This window comes from Clupea harengus, chromosome 24 (assembly GCF_900700415.2).
Source record: "Clupea harengus chromosome 24, Ch_v2.0.2, whole genome shotgun sequence".
NCBI classification, from domain to species: Eukaryota; Metazoa; Chordata; class Actinopteri; order Clupeiformes; family Clupeidae; genus Clupea; species Clupea harengus.
The window spans coordinates 5,647,770-5,664,792 of record NC_045175.1 but is presented as its reverse complement, the minus strand read 5'-3'; the positions used below and the strand labels follow the sequence as shown (position 1 = coordinate 5,664,792).

General features: G+C 43.4%; 2 protein-coding genes across 3 annotated transcripts; one reads left to right on the top strand and one right to left on the bottom strand.

Annotated features, from left to right (window-relative positions):
- Positions 1 to 2,317: 2,317 nt before the first annotated feature.
- Positions 2,318 to 6,816, bottom strand: LOC105890327 (RNA-binding protein 34). Its single transcript, XM_031562337.2, has 11 exons — positions 6,577 to 6,816; positions 6,303 to 6,462; positions 5,946 to 6,061; positions 5,471 to 5,684; positions 5,184 to 5,243; positions 5,054 to 5,097; positions 4,710 to 4,793; positions 4,533 to 4,590; positions 4,300 to 4,342; positions 3,709 to 3,827; positions 2,318 to 3,089 (listed from the first exon to the last, which is right to left on the bottom strand). The coding sequence occupies exons 1-11, from the start codon at positions 6,600 to 6,602 to the stop codon at positions 2,736 to 2,738; spliced, it is 1,278 nt and encodes a 425-aa protein (XP_031418197.1). The 5' UTR covers positions 6,603 to 6,816; the 3' UTR covers positions 2,318 to 2,735.
- Positions 6,817 to 7,000: 184 nt separating this feature from the next.
- LOC105890322 (tubulin-specific chaperone E) lies at positions 7,001 to 16,009 on the top strand. 2 transcript variants are annotated; one of them, XM_012816336.2, is made up of 17 exons: positions 7,001 to 7,155; positions 7,666 to 7,803; positions 7,903 to 7,987; positions 8,526 to 8,693; positions 9,060 to 9,145; positions 9,378 to 9,477; positions 10,139 to 10,241; positions 10,424 to 10,500; positions 10,640 to 10,732; positions 10,947 to 11,011; positions 11,117 to 11,181; positions 11,653 to 11,805; positions 12,996 to 13,149; positions 13,849 to 13,917; positions 14,282 to 14,341; positions 14,799 to 14,890; positions 15,156 to 16,009. In XM_012816336.2, the coding sequence occupies exons 2-17, from the start codon at positions 7,674 to 7,676 to the stop codon at positions 15,249 to 15,251; spliced, it is 1,596 nt and encodes a 531-aa protein (XP_012671790.2). In that variant the 5' UTR covers positions 7,001 to 7,155; positions 7,666 to 7,673; the 3' UTR covers positions 15,252 to 16,009. The 2 variants fall into 2 exon arrangements, with proteins under 2 accessions (XP_012671790.2, XP_031418209.1); XM_031562349.2 differs by lacking the exon at positions 7,001 to 7,155 and adding an exon at positions 7,248 to 7,330.
- Positions 16,010 to 17,023: the final 1,014 nt, after the last annotated feature.

Here is a 17,023-nt window from a genome sequence, read left to right as displayed (position 1 = left end):
AACTTGCCTTTGCATGAAGACATCTAACACCTGGTTCTCACAAACAAGCTTGACTTGATAAAGGCAACACACTCCATGATTGCATGATATGCATGTTTAGAATTTTTTTGCTCAGATTTCACTGTGGGGATTGATTGACTTTGTTGACATTCAGATTATTTAGATGACATCATATTCCTTGTCCTAATGGTTGTGTACCCATAAGAAACACTCACAACACAACAACATGTGTACCCATATAGTACCCTCCCCAACAACTGTGATAAAGGAGGATTATTTCGAAATCCTGATAAATACGGACTTAAGCAGTTGGACAACATTGATGTTCATGTTATTTTTATTCCATCAGCTATCTCCCCTTGCTGTGTCTGACCTATCCAAGATTATTTTGTACACTACATTTTACTGAGGTGTTTGGACATAATTGTCATTCATATTTATATTGAGTCATCTGCCTTACCTTGGTACATGTGTTACCATGTAGCACCACCTCTGACCCCTTGAGTTATCCCCCCACCCCAGTGGAATATTATGTTTTCATCCAGATATACTTGAGTGTGGGACACAGGTTCAAGTCTGGCCTGATGTCATTTCCCAATCCTCTCCCCACCTCTTCTCCTCCTCGCTTCCTGTCATAACTTCACTGTCCTATCCAAATAAAGGCATAAAAAGCCCCCCAAAAAATAAAAAATAAATATATATACTTGAGTGTTGTTTTTTTATGAACCTGCCTCCCCTCTTTCCCCCAGGTGACTACGAGAAGGGTGTTGATCACCTGACCAACGCCATCGCTGTGTGCGGGCAGCCCCAGCAGCTGCTGCAGGTGCTCCAGCAGACACTCCCCCCGCCAGTGTTCCAGATGCTGCTCACCAAGCTGCCCACCATCAGCCAGGTGAGACCACACACACACACACACGTCACTCAGCCCACACACACACACACACACGTCACTCACTCCGCCCAAACACAAATCACTATATACCAGGAAAGGCCCCATACCCCACCCCCAAACAACTCACCATTAATTAGGAAAGACTCCACACCCTACCCTGTGGAACCACACATTAAACACAAAGACCTGCTGCCCTAAACCCTCACTCACCCCACCCAACCCTCCAGTCGCCAGTAAAGATCTAACCCCTCCACTCCCCACTGACCAGGACATACCCCTCTCCCTACCCCAAACAACTCCCATTGACATGGAAAGACCACCACACCCGACTCAGAGAAACATCCATTTGGTTGTGAGGGGGGTGGGGGGGGGTTCCCACACCCCAATTGAAATTGCCCACCATCTGTGACCCTTCTGAAACTACCAGGCTGACCAGTGGTGCTTTGATGACAGATAGGATTGGTTTGGTAATCACACCACTTAGTTAAGCTAAAGTACTTAGTAATTATGTACAAACTTTTACAACTTGTAAAGGGATTAACGACATATGTGGCTGTGAGGGCCTTATTCATTCAGATGAAGTTACCAGATTATTTTCAGATTATTTTCTCTGTCTTTAGCCATAGCTTGGGATCCAGGTGTTATTTTTTTCTTTTACAGCACCATCAGTGTCCAAGTCCTTTATGCTTTTATTATTCTGTCTTTCAGATTATCTTTTATGTATTTAGTGATAGCTTTGGATCAAACTGTGTTTTCCTCTCCATATTATAGTGTATTGTCAAAACACGTCTTTAGCAATAGCTTTGGATCTAAGATGTGTTCTTACTTCTTTCCTTTAAGCTATTCTAAGATATAATTTCTTATGCTTTGTAACGCGATTTGTTTCTCTCTTTGTAGCGTATCGTGAATTCCCACACCTCTCCTGATGATGATGTGGAGTGAGCAGAATTACCTCCTGATACATGATCAATGTATCTGATTTATAAGTTTTTATTTTCCCTCTCATCTCTTCACTGCCTCCCAAGATCCTCACAAATTGATGAACCCATCCATCCCCGTCTCCTCCCAACACCCCCACAAAATATAAAAGATCAGTCCATGGACGTAACACTCATTACGAAGTAGTAGGATCATGTTGAGTTGCACTGTTCTATCTGAAGGTCTTAACCTCCCCTATGGTTTGTACTTGTTCATATGGATGTCAATGGATATGTCTGTCTTTCGCTTCGTTTAAGAACAAGTGTTTTGACACAAACTCCACGATTGCTACTGTGACAGCCCTGTACCATATCAAGGGGCTAGTTTGAAGTTTCTGTCATTCTTTTGTCCAGTGACATCAAAGAGTGCAATACTTTCTGCCATATGCATGAAGTTGTGGGTCTGACTCCCACTGCCAGTTCTACTCCATGGTCACCATAGCAGCTGTTTACATCATCTTTTTTTATTACCAGGACAACGATGACTACTAAATACCGGTCATTGACAAATAAGAACACATCTGTGAAAGGAACACAGACTATGCTGGCCTTTGTCCAGCTGTTTGTACTTAAGTTATTAGTTTGAACACGGCAAGGCATTTGAGTGTTTTCTCTGTAGGAGGACTTGTTATTGATGGGTCATGTTAAGGAACGTTGCCCTGTTTTTATTTTTACCAAAAAATAAAGGATTGCGCTGAAACCCCTCTGTTTTACTGTTGATTTTGGTGACCTGGTAAAAAGTTACTGCTGAATGACTGTCTCAAAAACCAATGGTTATCAGTGACAATGGCAGTAATATTTTTGCCATCTTTACTCATAAAACAAACAAAAAAAAGAAAAACCCAACAGAACCAAATGTGACCACCTCATAAGTGGAGGTCCACTTTTTTCTTCCTGAGCTTGGATTTCTTTTTCTGTCCTTTCTGCTTCTTGGCCAAGGGGTCGGCCATTTCTCCTTTGAAAGTCGAGGGAGACGTCTTCTGCTGCGGGTTTCTCTGGAAGGGCTTCTTGCCGCCACCGCCACCAACTCCAGGCTTGCCCGGGGGGCCTCCCTTCAGCCCTTTCTTCATGGGTCCTTTCTTCCCTCTGCCTTGGCCCTTTCCACCATCTGAGGCGGCCCCTTTCTCATCCTGGTCTTTGACTGACCATTTCACACGGATCTTCCGCTCGCACAGCGTGGAGGCGTCCAGCTTCATAGCCAGCTGAACCGAATCTGGACTCTGGAGGGAGATATACATATATATTTATGTGTGTGGGGGGTATATATAAATACATATATATATTTATGTTAGGGGGGGGGGGGAGTGTGTATATATAAATACATATATATTTATGTTATGGGGGGAGAAGATAAGCTTCTCAAAGGTAAGTGTCACCCTGTTTGCACATAGCACATACCTCTAACGACCCAGTTGACACTGATAAAAGCATGCTACTATGCTAGCTGGTTCTGACCTGAAGCACAAAAGTGCATAGACTAAATGGCTAGTGGGAACAACGTGTGCTTATCCGTCCTTCACATGACCATATACCATCAAAACTAATTTGAAGATTATACCAAAAGTAGTTGCTCATAAAAAGATGCCTCAAAAAGTGGTTTAACTTTAACTGACCTGTTTCCTGATGATCTAAACCTACAGTCTACCTCTAAAGAACCTTTGCACAATCTATGCCTTAAAGTGTGAGAATTTAGCTAAGGTCTCCTCCTCCCTGTTGGGCTTTAACTCCATGCTTGGTTGAAGTAGCTGATCTAAGAGACCTACAGTCTGCATATAATCTGCTGCATCATCTGTGCCTCAGAATGTCAAATACTCCTCATAGAAAGGGCGTTCCTCTCACCTCAAACAGCACGTAGCCGAAGCCTTTCCCCATTCCCGTCTCTCGGTCCCTTATGAGCCTCACGGCCTCCACGGGTCCACAGTCCTCAAAGTGCTGCCTCAGGGAGAGCTCCGCCACGTCTGAGCACCGGCACAGGAGGGATGGCAGGATTAAACACGAGTTACTCCTCATCATCATCATCATCACAGGGAACTGTGCTATTGAATTACTCTACCGGTGACAAGGGGGAGCTCTGCCAATGGATTACTCTACTCTGCTTACTGCAGGGGAAATGCTGCCAGTGTATAACTGGGCTGGGGAGAACGGACATTTTTTAAATGCCAGCTGACTGTGCCATGTTGACTAAGATCTTTCACAATTGGACAATGCATTGACAAAATAGAACTTGAAACGGCAACTTCCCAGGGGAAAATAATTTCTGCAACATGTGGTACAAAACGTAGTTGCATTCAGACCAAATATGACTCTACTACTCTTAAATATTAGTCTAAAGCATTAGCTGGACAACCGCCATGTTAAGACATATAATACAAGACGGGTCAGTTATTGATGAGACACTTGGAAAAACATTGCTTTTAAAGGATAGCTTACCATATGGTAAATTGCCAACAAATATAGATCTCTTGTGATCATGCTGAAAAGAGAATAAAGGAAATGTATTTCAACAATAGATGTAATGTGCACTTCTTTGTGCATACACAACATTTAAACATGATCTTCACAAGGACATATGCTCTTGAAAAGGAAGGTGTGCTCTAGATCTATTAAGTGCAAAGCGTTCTAAAGAGCACATCATTTCTGATCCGGTGCTACAGCAGACTTACTTGTTTGGAGACTTTGTCCACTCGGATGTGAAAGTCTTTCATAATCTCCATCCCATTCCTGTAGGGGTTCATAATGCCATGATGCATAGTACCACCACACTGAAGCTCTTCCATCTTTGTTATGTATTAAAAAAGAGACCATATGCGCAAGATATACACTCCAGAAATCATTGGTACCTTTTAAGCGCATTCGTTGCACCCTCCGTCTCTTTGAAGACGATGTAGGCATTGACATTTTGCTTTTTGGGATGAACTTTCCGTCTGAGGAGAGAACCAGACAAAACCGACAAGGTAGATTTAGCTTTGCTCCAAAAGCAATTCAATTTGAATCATCAGCAACAAACAACATCAGCAGAATGAGAGAACAATAATTACCACTAAAGCACACAACAACAACAACAAACACGGAGATGACCGTAATAACAGACCAACAGTCTCAGGGAAGCTGTAATTCTGTTAGCCGGACATGAAAATCGGGCAACGTATTTCACACACAAAGCAGCTGTCTGATGATCACTTACTGAATGGCAGCTACTTTGCGAGACAGGGATGGATCCTCCCTCGCCTGCGAAACAGGAATGCATTTAGCACAAACAGATGGAGGTGTTTCATAGTGTCACATTACATATGGACGATATGCCAAGTACATACCACTGAGCGAAACCGGATTGATTCGATGGGCCCATGTTCTTTAAAAATGGAACGTAGTGCCTAAGAACAGACATCAAGACGTGTTATTTAGGACGCCAATAAACAGACATTCCTCCAAAGCATGACATCATTCATTAGCTTAGCTGTTCTTAACAGATGTAGATATCTTTTCCATGGTGGGCCTTGCATCCAATACCTCTAGCAGTGTATGTGTGTTTTGTTATAAACTATGCTGTTATGATCAAAACTACATAAAACTAATTTGAAATCAAAACTGAATGAAGTACCTCTCTGGTGCAACTGACAGGGAGGTTGCCCACAAACACCGTCCTTTTGTCCTTTACTCTTTCGGCGGCAAAGTCCTTAAAGGTCTTTTTTTTAGCAGGCTTCCCGTCATTGCCTGTCTCATCTTCGTCCTCCACCTTTGGGGCTTTCCGCTTGGGTGCCTTGGAGGCCTTTTGCACGGTGTCCTGATCGTCTGCGTTTTGTAAGGCACTTTCTCTGCACAACCAAAGGAGCAAGGCAAGGCCAGGATAGATTGAGTTTCGGAATTCCGCATATGACAAGACAATGTCTGGATAACGGTACAGTGGTAAGGTAAAGGGGTTTCAAAACTTATCAGCCATTTTTGAGCCATTCCCTACTGAACAATGCAAGCACCCACTCTACCATATTCCTAGTAGTTGGGCATAAGACCACAGCGGTGTTGGCTGCTTTTCTACTGACTCTTGTGCTTTTTTTAATGTCTGTAAAGTCACCCACCTGTCGTTAAGTTTTGATTCTGCTGCTGATTTAGGCTTTTTACTTTTCTTCTCTTGCACCTTTACAGGGACCGTTTTTGCAGTAGCATCTTCAGCTTTGGCAGGCTTGGGTTCAGGCTGAGTTGAAGAGATTCGAACAATGTCAAGCAGGCGGATTTGAAATGAGTGGAAGCAAACAAATAAAGAAAGAGCGACACCGACAGTCACAATGAACTAAACCTGGAATTCCTCATAATTTCTTGTTTGCAAGCTTTGACGGTTGTCCTCTAAGCCCCATGCTATGTGTTTTGAGAACTCTCTTGAAGAGACTCTCTTGCACGCAGGTGGAGAATTGAACTAGCTACAATCGGATACTTGCCTTTGGCGCAGGGACGAACACTACAGTGTTGGTTGTGGAACTGGTTGAGAACAACGCAGACAGTGGTTCCGAGCTAGTAGCAGACTTGTTGGGGAACAAGCAGCCGGACACTTGCCCCACCACGTAACTGGTGGAATCTTCGCCAGCCTCGTTTGCATCACTGTGAACACAGGCAGACTGAAGCATGAAGCAAAGCTGGCAGGCAGAAATAAAGCGATTAAGCTAACGTTATGCGTCTGATTAAACACCAGACCTAAAGTTAAGTGATAGCTACCTCTTTCCTGCAGATTTCTCTTTCATGACTCTCCTCGGGCGTTTTCAAGACCCTTTTCCACGGTCAAAGTTAACTTGTCCTTCTTTTCGATTACTTATTCCATATAAACTTCTTTTAATAAATAATTCAGAGTGATCCAACACTTAGTAATAAGTAGGTTATTATCTCGGTGGGCCAGAAAACCATACAGCAAACACACGTTTTCCAACAAGTCCAACGTGAGGATTGATCGGACGGTACAAAACCTAGAGAAGAATAGTTCCCTAAACAGAGCGCTTCTGGATTACATATGATCGCTTTGGTATATTTCATTTTATTATATATATAACGAAAATAATATTAACTGCATTATGAAGTGACCCTTGTTGACTGCTAATAAATATTCAAGTGATTTAAACCAGGCGGCCAACCAGAAGGGCCTATTGAGGACGGACAACTTTGTGTGTAGGACCACTAAAACGCCACTTCCTGTTATTGGTAGTTGACAAGTTGGTAAAGCTATCTTAGCCTTTACTGTCTGTGATATAAGCTGTTTCTGTATTAATGTTAAAAAGAAACACCTAAGAACTTCCGAGTAAGGTAAATTAAGTTATTTTACTCTTTCCCGTTTACAGTTATTAGCACCATTATGGACCACCATTATTAGGGCCACTATGTCTCCACCAGTCAATGACTGCCATGGTGCGTAGAATTATTTAGCGTTAGCTAACGTTACTGGAATAGCAGATTAATCAATATAACTTCATGCCTTATGGTAGGTTAATTTATCAGTAACACCACTCTGAACTTTGTGTGTGTTCAGACGAGTATGTATTGTTATATTGTTGAATAGGGTTTAGGAATTACGCAGTGATGACGGGCAACTTTTACAGGATATCAGCTACTGAACATAGGTGGTGAAATGAGTTTGTTTCATATGTTAACGGTATTTCCAACGCATCAGGAAATCAGTTTTCCTGGCTACACCTTGTAAATGTCAGTTCATTTATTCACCAACGAGTCAGCACAAGCCACGGTTCCGAAAAGGAAAGATGCTTCAGACATTGCCACACCCACTCCACTAATACCTTCTTCTCTTTTTCCAACTAGAACTTCCAATGCGAGTCAGGGACGGAGAACAGTCCACCATGGAAGATGCGGTTCCCGTCGATGCTGTTGGCAGACGAATAGTCTGCGACGAGGAGCGGGCCACTGTGCGCTATGTTGGCACAGTGACTGCAACAAAAGGTTCGCTTTAGCCCATTGGTCAGTCACAGGAATATTAGTCTCTAGAATATTGCTACTTCATCACGAGTCGTTAGGTAATATGAATGCCCCTGGTTATAGGCATGTGGCTTGGCGTGGAGTGGGACAATCCAGAACGAGGCAAACACGATGGCTCCCACCAGGGTGTCGGGTACTTTACCTGCAGGTAATCTAGAAACACCACTGAACACATCCAATGTGTCATCCTCTTGTTTCCACTTATTGAATTTGTTAAGTGATGATTGAAAATGACAGTGACAAAACCACAACGACATAAATTAGTCAGTGATGTGAAACTCAAGATACCGATTCTGTATCCTTTCCATTCCACGTATAATGTTTCTCACAGAAACACACACAAATCAAATTACTCCAAAAAAGCACTATAATGCTTGTGAGTCTAGTTTATTCACACACACGTTCCCAATTGAATCGCTACTTTGCATATTAAATAAAATAAGATATATTTTGCCACAAAGCACAGATGTATTGAGCTTTCTGCACCACAGCGCCATCTGGATCTGGTGGGGCAGTAATATAGAAACGCCACTGTCAGTGATATGAAACTCAAGATACCGATTCTGTATCATTTCCATCCCATTCCAAGTATAATGTTTCTGCTTGCGTCTGGTTGTGGATTGCGTTCTTGTACACAGAAAGACCTGAAATGTGAATCTTCCGAATGCTTTGTCCTCTCCGCGCAGACACCCCACAGGGGGCTCGTTTGTGCGTCCCAAAAAGGCCAGCTTTGGGGTGGACTACCTGACGGCCCTGAGGCTGCGCTACGAGAAGGAGCGGGAGGGGGAGGAGATCACCATTTCCTCTCGGACACTGGAGATGGTGGGCTTCCAGAAGCTCACCAAGGAGCAGAGGTAGGAGAGAAGACAAACAAGATTTATGAGTGTGACAATCGGTGTCCTTTTTTTAAAGTTTATTTTTGCATACTTACTGTTGTAGTTAGGTTTAGTATAGTAATCCTATAATGAATTTATTGTTAGAGATTTTAAGAAACTTTTTAAGTGCTTTACCTCTATGATGTAACTTCTGTTTTAATGCAACACTATGCTACAAGTCCGACCACCCTGTGAAAATGTAAAAAAAAAAGAAAAAAACTGTATCGCATGTTAGCATGCTAGCAAGCCTTTTATCAGTGCCAACTACGGTGTTTTTTGCATGTCTTTTCAGTAGATTGTTCGTTTTTTACCAAAACTCCTAACGGCTGCTTTAAATCTTGACAGGGTGGAAAACCTCAAAGAAGTGGCCCTTAGGCACTGCGAAATTTGGGGTACTGCATCTGGAACTGAAATCAGAAAGACCACACCAGGTAGCCCTGTTTTATTTCATAATGCGTTGAAGCTACAGTCAGCGATTCTGCCAAAAGATTGATGATATTTAAGCTAGATGACTAAGGGGCTATTCACTGAATCTGACAAAAAGCGTATTGGATTACAGTCGTGAACTGTACCTTTAAGCAGCTTTGCTCGTTGCTGTCGTCTTTTTTTTTTTAGAGAATTTATTTGTTTCTGATTGGCGGCTGTGCTATTTGCTTTCAACAGATGTGGAGCTTCTGGATCTTTCCCAAAACCTGCTAAGCTCGTGGGAAGCACTGGCGGCCATTACAGAGCAGCTGAAGGAGCTAAGAACACTTCAGCTGGGGTAAGCGAATCAGTGAACGAGTCCATGCTTCCATCCATCCATCCTTCCATCTCTTTATCCATCCATCCATCTCTTCATCCATCCTCACATCCATGAATCCATCCACACACTCGTCAAACCATCCAACCGACCAGGTTTCCATCCATCCCTCCATCAGTCCCTCCATCCCTTTATCCATCACATCCATACACCCTTTTATCGATCCATCAATCCATCCATCCATCCGTCCATCCATCCATCCATCCATCCATCCATCCGTCCATCCACTTTTCAGTCTTTTCTCCTAACCATCCTGCCACTTAGCCACCTTTCTGTATACCCTTTTTCTATCCATTTTACATTTACATTTAGTCATTTAGCAGACGCTTTTGTCCAAAGCGATGTACAAGGGAGAGAACAGTCAAGCTACGAGCAAAAGAGACCTAGTGTAACAATAAATACTATTTTACATAAGAAATAGAAAAAAAGTGCAGGAATGTAACTGCTGTACCACTATCCATTTATCTATCTATTTTCCCATCTATGAGTGAGTCAGTGCTGTAATATTCCTCCATGCATTTACTTATCTGTGTTTTCTGTTTACCTTCCTTTCGGTCCATTTAGTTCTCTGTCGTTCTTGCCATCTCTCTGTCTCAACTGCCCTCCTCCTCCATCCCTGCAGGTACAACAGGCTGACGGTGCCCTCTGACTCTTCAACTTTGACCCATGCCTTCCCCAACCTCAGGGTCCTGGCCCTCGCTGGCTGTGCCGTCACCTGGCCTGAGGTAGACACTAGTCTAACCCAATGATACTCACATGGTGTTGAATCCAGCTACATTCAATTCAACCAAACGATACGTGCATGGTGTTAAATCCAATTTGATTCAATGTGTATGATGTTAATTTAAGCCCAGTGATATTCAACTCTATTTAAACTCTATTTTAACTCTGTGTAAACTCTGTGCAGGTGCTGCAGTGTGCTTGTATGTGGCCCCGTGTCGAGGAGCTCTACCTCAGTGAAAACAACATCACTGAACTACAGCGGTAAGGCTCAGAGACTCCACAGCAATGTCTGTTTTTTCATTCAGGGTTTTTCTGCTTCAGTCGTGCTTTTACTTTCATTCATGTCTTTTTTTCTATTATTATCATTAATTGATTACTATTTATTTTTTTTATTTCCTAGGCCTGTTGATGTTCTTCAGTCCTTGACCCATCTAGATCTTTCCAACAATTCCATAACTTCAGAAACACTGACAGAAATAGGCCACCTCCCCCGGTAAGAACACCAGGATACCAGGATACCAGTAATACAGGATCTGTGATTAGTTTATAGCTGCTCTTAAACCACTTATATGACCAGATGTTTCAGATGTTAGAAGGTGCTAACATCCAAATACATATAATAATAATAAATAAATATTAATCTAAAAATGAATCTGTGCTACTCAACAACTATTTGGCCTGACTTCCATTTCACTGTCTGTACACAGGCTGGTTACACTAAATCTCACAAATACAGGCCTGACTGTTATAGAGTTTAACGATGTCCCACCAGGTAAACTCAAATATGCCATTTTACTTCTGCTTCAGCCTTGTTCAATTGTGTGTACTGATAGTATGAACTTAAATATTTACTGTGAGCTTCTTAAATATCCCTCAGGCTCCAAAACAGCTATGTTCCCTGCACTGCAGAAACTGTCGCTAATGGACAACAAGATTGCAGAGGTAAAAACAGCTTGTAGGTATTGCGTAATATGAGCTTATTTCACCTTTGTCACAGTTGTTAAGCAACTCTGTGATGCAAATTGTATTTGTGTTATTGTTGTAAGGATCACAACCCTCTCTATGCTCTTGCATTCTGTTTTTGATTTAGTTTCGTGCCTCTCTGTGTCTCCTTGTTTTCTATCCTCTGTCCTTTACTCTTTTTGGCCTTTCGTTCTTTCTATCATCCTATCTTCCCCCATTTTGTCTCCCCCCCTTCTCTCTGTCTCTTTCCCCCTCTCTCTTTCCCTCTCTGAATCTCTCCCTCTCTCTCTCCCTCTCTCTGTCTCTCTCTCCTTCTCTCTGAATCTCTCCCTCCCTCCCTCTGTCTCTCTCTCTCTCTCAATTCAATTCAATTCAAAAAAGGCTTTATTGGCATGACTGCATACAATACAACGTTGCCAAACGTTCTCTCTCTCTCTGTCTCTCTCCTAGTGGAGGGTGGTGAATGAGCTGGAGAAGCTGGCAAGTCTGGTGCATCTCATACTACAGAGGAACCCGGTGATGGACGGGGAGAGGAACCCACAGACCGCCCGGCAGCTCGTCATCGCCCGCGTGGGGCAGCTCCTCCAGCTCACCGGCTCTGAGGTAGGGGTGCGTGTGTGAGGTGTGATCACAGGTGTGTGTGCGGGAGCGTGTGTGTGTGTGTGTGTAGTGCGAAAGGGAGCAGTAGAAAATCTTGGGCCTCAAATATTATTGAGAACAAGACAGTGAAAAAGTAACCTGCGAAGTTCAGTAAATTTAGTGGCACTGATGTCCAATCCCCACCACTTAAAGGGAGGAGAGGCCTCTGTGCAGAACTTGATGAACTAATAAATAATCCACTGTATGCTCTTATCTCATCTCTTATTGTATTTTGAAAGTTGGGCTAGTCATGACTCTATTCTGTTCTATATTAGGTGCATTCTATATTCAGAATGCTGTGGTCTATTTTTTAAGTTTCTGAAGAAAACATTATCTAGGTCATAGAGTACTTTAATCCCACACTGTAGTCCTCTTCAGCCCTGTTCAGTGTGTTTGGAGCTGAACAGCCTGTTGAGACTCACTCGCCCTGCACTGGGTGTTGTAGTCGACACATACTTCATTCTTGGGTTTCTCTGTGGAGTGTTCTAGAACACGACAGCTGTGGCTATGGAGGGAAAGCTGAGAGGGCTGACCTCTGCAACTCCACTGCCTCTGTGACTCCTGTGCTGTAGATTAGAATGCTTATGAAGGCTCCATTGCCTCTGTGACTCCTATGCTGTAGAATGCTTATGAAGGCTCTACTGCCTATGTGACTCCTATGCTGTAGAATGCTTATGAAGGCTGTGTCTGTGGACTTGAGTGGGCTTTGTCTACTTGGGCAGGGAGCATTACTCATTCATCCATTCATGTGTTCATTTGTACATTACACAAACGTTCACTAATACTGTGCATACTTACTTAGATACATACATACACCTGAAATGTCCATGTTTTCCATGAAAACATACTTGAAATGTGTTTGAATAGAAAATATATAAAAATTAGTTGGACATGAATAGTCACTGAAAAGGTTAGAAATAATGTTTTTATTTATTTATTTATTTATTTAAATAATAATTGTGTCCTTCAAACTTTTGCTTTCGTCAAAGAATCCTCCATTTGCTTTTTTTTCAAAAACAAGGACATTTCTAAGTGACTCCAAACTTTTGAATGGAATTGTATGTACACATATTGACACTCTGTCACACACACACACACACACACACACAATCACAGTAAATCATGAGCCATGTTTTCTATGTGTCCCCTGTTAGATTCATTCTACTGATAGGCGGGGAGCAGAGCTGGACTACATCAAGACGTTTGGGATGCAGTGGCTGGCGTCTGGGGGACACTGGGAGCCAGAGAAGAACCGCCCCAGCGCCGACTTCACCACACAGCACCCGCGCTACCTGACCCTCATACAAAGTGAGTTATGGTACAGTCCAGTGCACCCCTATGCAGTTGTGTATTCATGGTACATTCCAGAATACACTTATGATATATTACAAAATGTTGAGGTTGCAGCCAAGGCCACTTTCACTCTCGGAGCTCAGAGCACTCTGGACATCATCATAAAATGCAGAAAATAAAATCTGGAACGGGGAGCTGTGGCGCAACAACAGCATCCAAACCATGTATGGGTCCGAGTAACCACTTGAACTTGTGGTCATTTCCCGATACCCCCCCCTTTTTCGCACACACACACACACACACACACACACACACACACACACACACACACTAAAGACAAATCTGTTCAAATCTGTCCCCAGATTTTCCCTAAATAGGCCCTAATCATCCATTTGATTTAAAATTTTTGAAAGGGTCAACCTGCCTTGACCCCCATTTCGAGCAAGGGTCATTGTGTTAATGTGAATGGCACCACTCCCCCCCACACACACTATTATCATTAGTGACACATCAATGTATTCATTCTTTCATTATAAGTTTGGGGCAAAGTATTGAACACCCAACATCTTTAAGAAGCGAATCACGGTGAAACAAACAAAGTGGGGAAGGAGGAGGAGGAGGAGAAGGTGGATGAGGAGGAGGAGGAGGAGGAGGAGGAGGAGGAGGAGTGGGTTGGCGTGCAGGGTTGATTGACAGCTGTTGTGTCGTCCGTAGAGTATGGAGCACCAGAGGAGTCTGAGCTGAAGCCTGAGATACCCTTCGCTCTGAAGAACCAGCTGCTGAGTAAGACACACTCACACTCACACACACACACACACACACACACACACACACACCCTTATACGTACGTACACATACGTACACACACACACACACACATACTCGCGCACTAACTCACACTCTCACTCACTCACATTCTCTCACACACACACACACACACACACACACACACACACACACACACACACACACACACACACACACTCCCTCTCTCACATACCCTAGGTGCAGAGGATGCTGGGCTTGGTTAACCATAGGCTTAAATGTGGATGGGAATGATCAGACAGCTAAAGGATGCACTGGTCAGTTTCATATTACTCATTAGGCTGTGAAGTTTGATTCTGACATGCTGTTTTTGCTGTCGCAGCGCTGACGTTTGTCTGTCCTGATGACATGGACAGGAAGCCGATCCAGAAGAAGCTCCCATGTAACTATGACGACAAATTTCATATCTTTACAGATTAAGTAATGACTGCTGTTTAATGAGGCTGCAGACATGGCAAAGGTTGTTTGGAGAATGTGCCATGGATTTCTTTTGGTCTTTTAATTCTTAGAACAGTTGGGAGGAGGCCCTGATAAGCAATGTTTCTTAAAGTAACACTATGGGTAAATTCGTCAGTGTGTTGATGACTGTGTTGGTGTCGTGTAGGTTCGATGGTGTGTTGATGACTGTGTTGGTGTCGTGTAGGTTCTATGGTCTGTGTCTGTGTGTTGATGACTGTGTTGGTGTCGTGTAGGCTCTATGGTGTGTGTCTGTGTGTTGATGACTGTGTTGGTGTCGTGTAGGTTCTATGGTGTGTGTCTGTGTGTTGATGACTGTGGTGGTGTCGTGTAGGTTATATGGTGTGTGTCTGTGTGTTGATGACTGTGTTGGTGTCGTGTAGGTTCTATGGTGGTCCAGAAAGTGAAGGGTCTGCTGCACAGACTGCTGAAGCTTCCAGGAGCGGAGCTACGGCTCAGCTACACCTGCTCACGGGTAAGCCACACAGAGTTCAGAGTTCAAAGGTCACAGTTCACTTATGCAGAGTTCAGAGTAATGCTTATACTTTGTGTAATACTTTCACTTGCTTATGTTAGTCCAGAGTGTACTTACTTCAGGCTCATCTGAGTTGCCTGACACAGACTTACGTCTCTCTGTCTCTCTGTCTCTCTGTTTCTCTGTCTCTCTGTCTCTCTGTCTGTCTGTCTGTCTGTCTGTCTGTCTGTCTGTCTGTCTCTCTGTCTGTCTCTTTGTCTCACAGATGGAGGGGATTGAGATTGAGATAGACAATGACCTGAAGACTATGCAGTTTTACTCCGTAGAGGACGGGGACAGTGTCCTGGTGCGCTGGTCCTGACTGACCCCAGCTCACATCACCGCTCTCCACACTCCTCTCAAAAATGCCCTTAAATGAACTCCTGTCCGACACTGGCTCACCAACCACGGGCACCAGACAACTCTGTCGGGGAAACGTCATCGTCTCGCACTTTCGCTCTCTTGTCTCTTGCTCTCTCGCTCTCTTGTCTCTCCGTTTTTTCAGTCTCTGTAGTGATCAGGTTACTTACTTCGTCGCACTGGTGATTTAAGAATACTTAGAATAACACTGCTCATGTCGTACCAAAAGTAAGTAGTCTTATTAGCCTTTTTGAAAGCACGCCAGTGGGCTTTCTCATCCAATCAGGTGTGAGGCAGAGACACACAACAAGTCTCTCAGCTGACTCATTGATGAGGAAATCACCCTGGAAACATCTTTCGGTACCATAGCTACCACACCCTAAAGACAAGCTTCCACCCGTTGGTTGGAGACGAGCTGCACGCTAACATGATTGGACGTCTCCCAGGGATGGTGGACGAGCTCAAAACTCAAATGCTTACACTTCAACTCAAAGGCACAATCTTTAAGCTGTCCCCGGGCAGTACCATGTGAGTGTGCATTGTAATGCGTCATAATGTATATTTATAAAGAATGCGATACCTCTGTGTCAGTTGACATCTAACAGCGATGATCCTTTCTGTTATCACAGTTATGGAGAATGCGCACTGTAAAGGAGCCGATTCATTCATGTCAAATGCTTTCCGATGTCATTCCTTGTTAATAAATGTGTGTCACATTTTGCTAAGTGTCCAGAGATTCATTTCCCGAGTGGAACACTAGGCGGCGCCCCATGATAGTGTCCAACACACGTTCATAAAGTATGACAATCTGATGCAGTCAATTAGTATCTGATAACTGTTGGTGCACGCTGGTGACAAAAAAAATAATTCTCATATAAACTAAAGCATAAATGAACTCCAGCTATAACCCTTGACTCGGTAAGTAGTTTTGGACCATTTTTGACTTTTTCTCTCCTTAACTTATTTTTTTTAAATTCTGTAGCAAGTGCAAAATCTCAGATGATATAATAAAATAAAATAAAATTAAGTTATAATCCAAGTGGCCCGCCTGAGGCCCAGTTGCCATTTCAACACGGAGAGTAAAAGGCCACCAGAGACATCTGGCGAGTTCCTCCAGCAACACAGCGCTTTGATGTATGGATAACACCCGTTTTGGTCTGGGGCGACTGGCAGCATTCCCAGAGGAGAGTGCAGAATGTGTAGGCCTACCTCACATCAAGTCTGTAAAACACGAATTAACGAGGTTGAACATCATCGCGTTGGTTAACCCTACAGACGATTTCAGCATGTTTACAGCATGTTGCTGATCTGTGGATATTCTCACGCTATACATACCGGTACTTTTCTAACTTCCAGCCAGCACCAGATTTTTAGTATAATGGTAGCCTGTATACTGCGGCACAGGACTAATTTCTAATCGTAGTCGAGGTTGTTAGGTCTATACACACGTCATCTCTCAATTATTTTCAAAACCTCCATATCTGTATGGGCTACTCTATAGGGTACTGTAACTCACGGCAATCCATTCTCAAACAGAAAATATTTGTTCTTGTCTTTCTGAGGACATCGTGTTTGTGATATTCGCACCTGCACTCCCATGCCGTAGCCTGGTTTGTATTGCATAAGCGCACAGCAACGCAAACGTTATTTATTGTTGAGATGAAGCCGCAGCAAACACAGGACGAGCAGCTGTGTGAGAGAGGAGGGGCTTTTACAAACACCACAGCGCAGCTG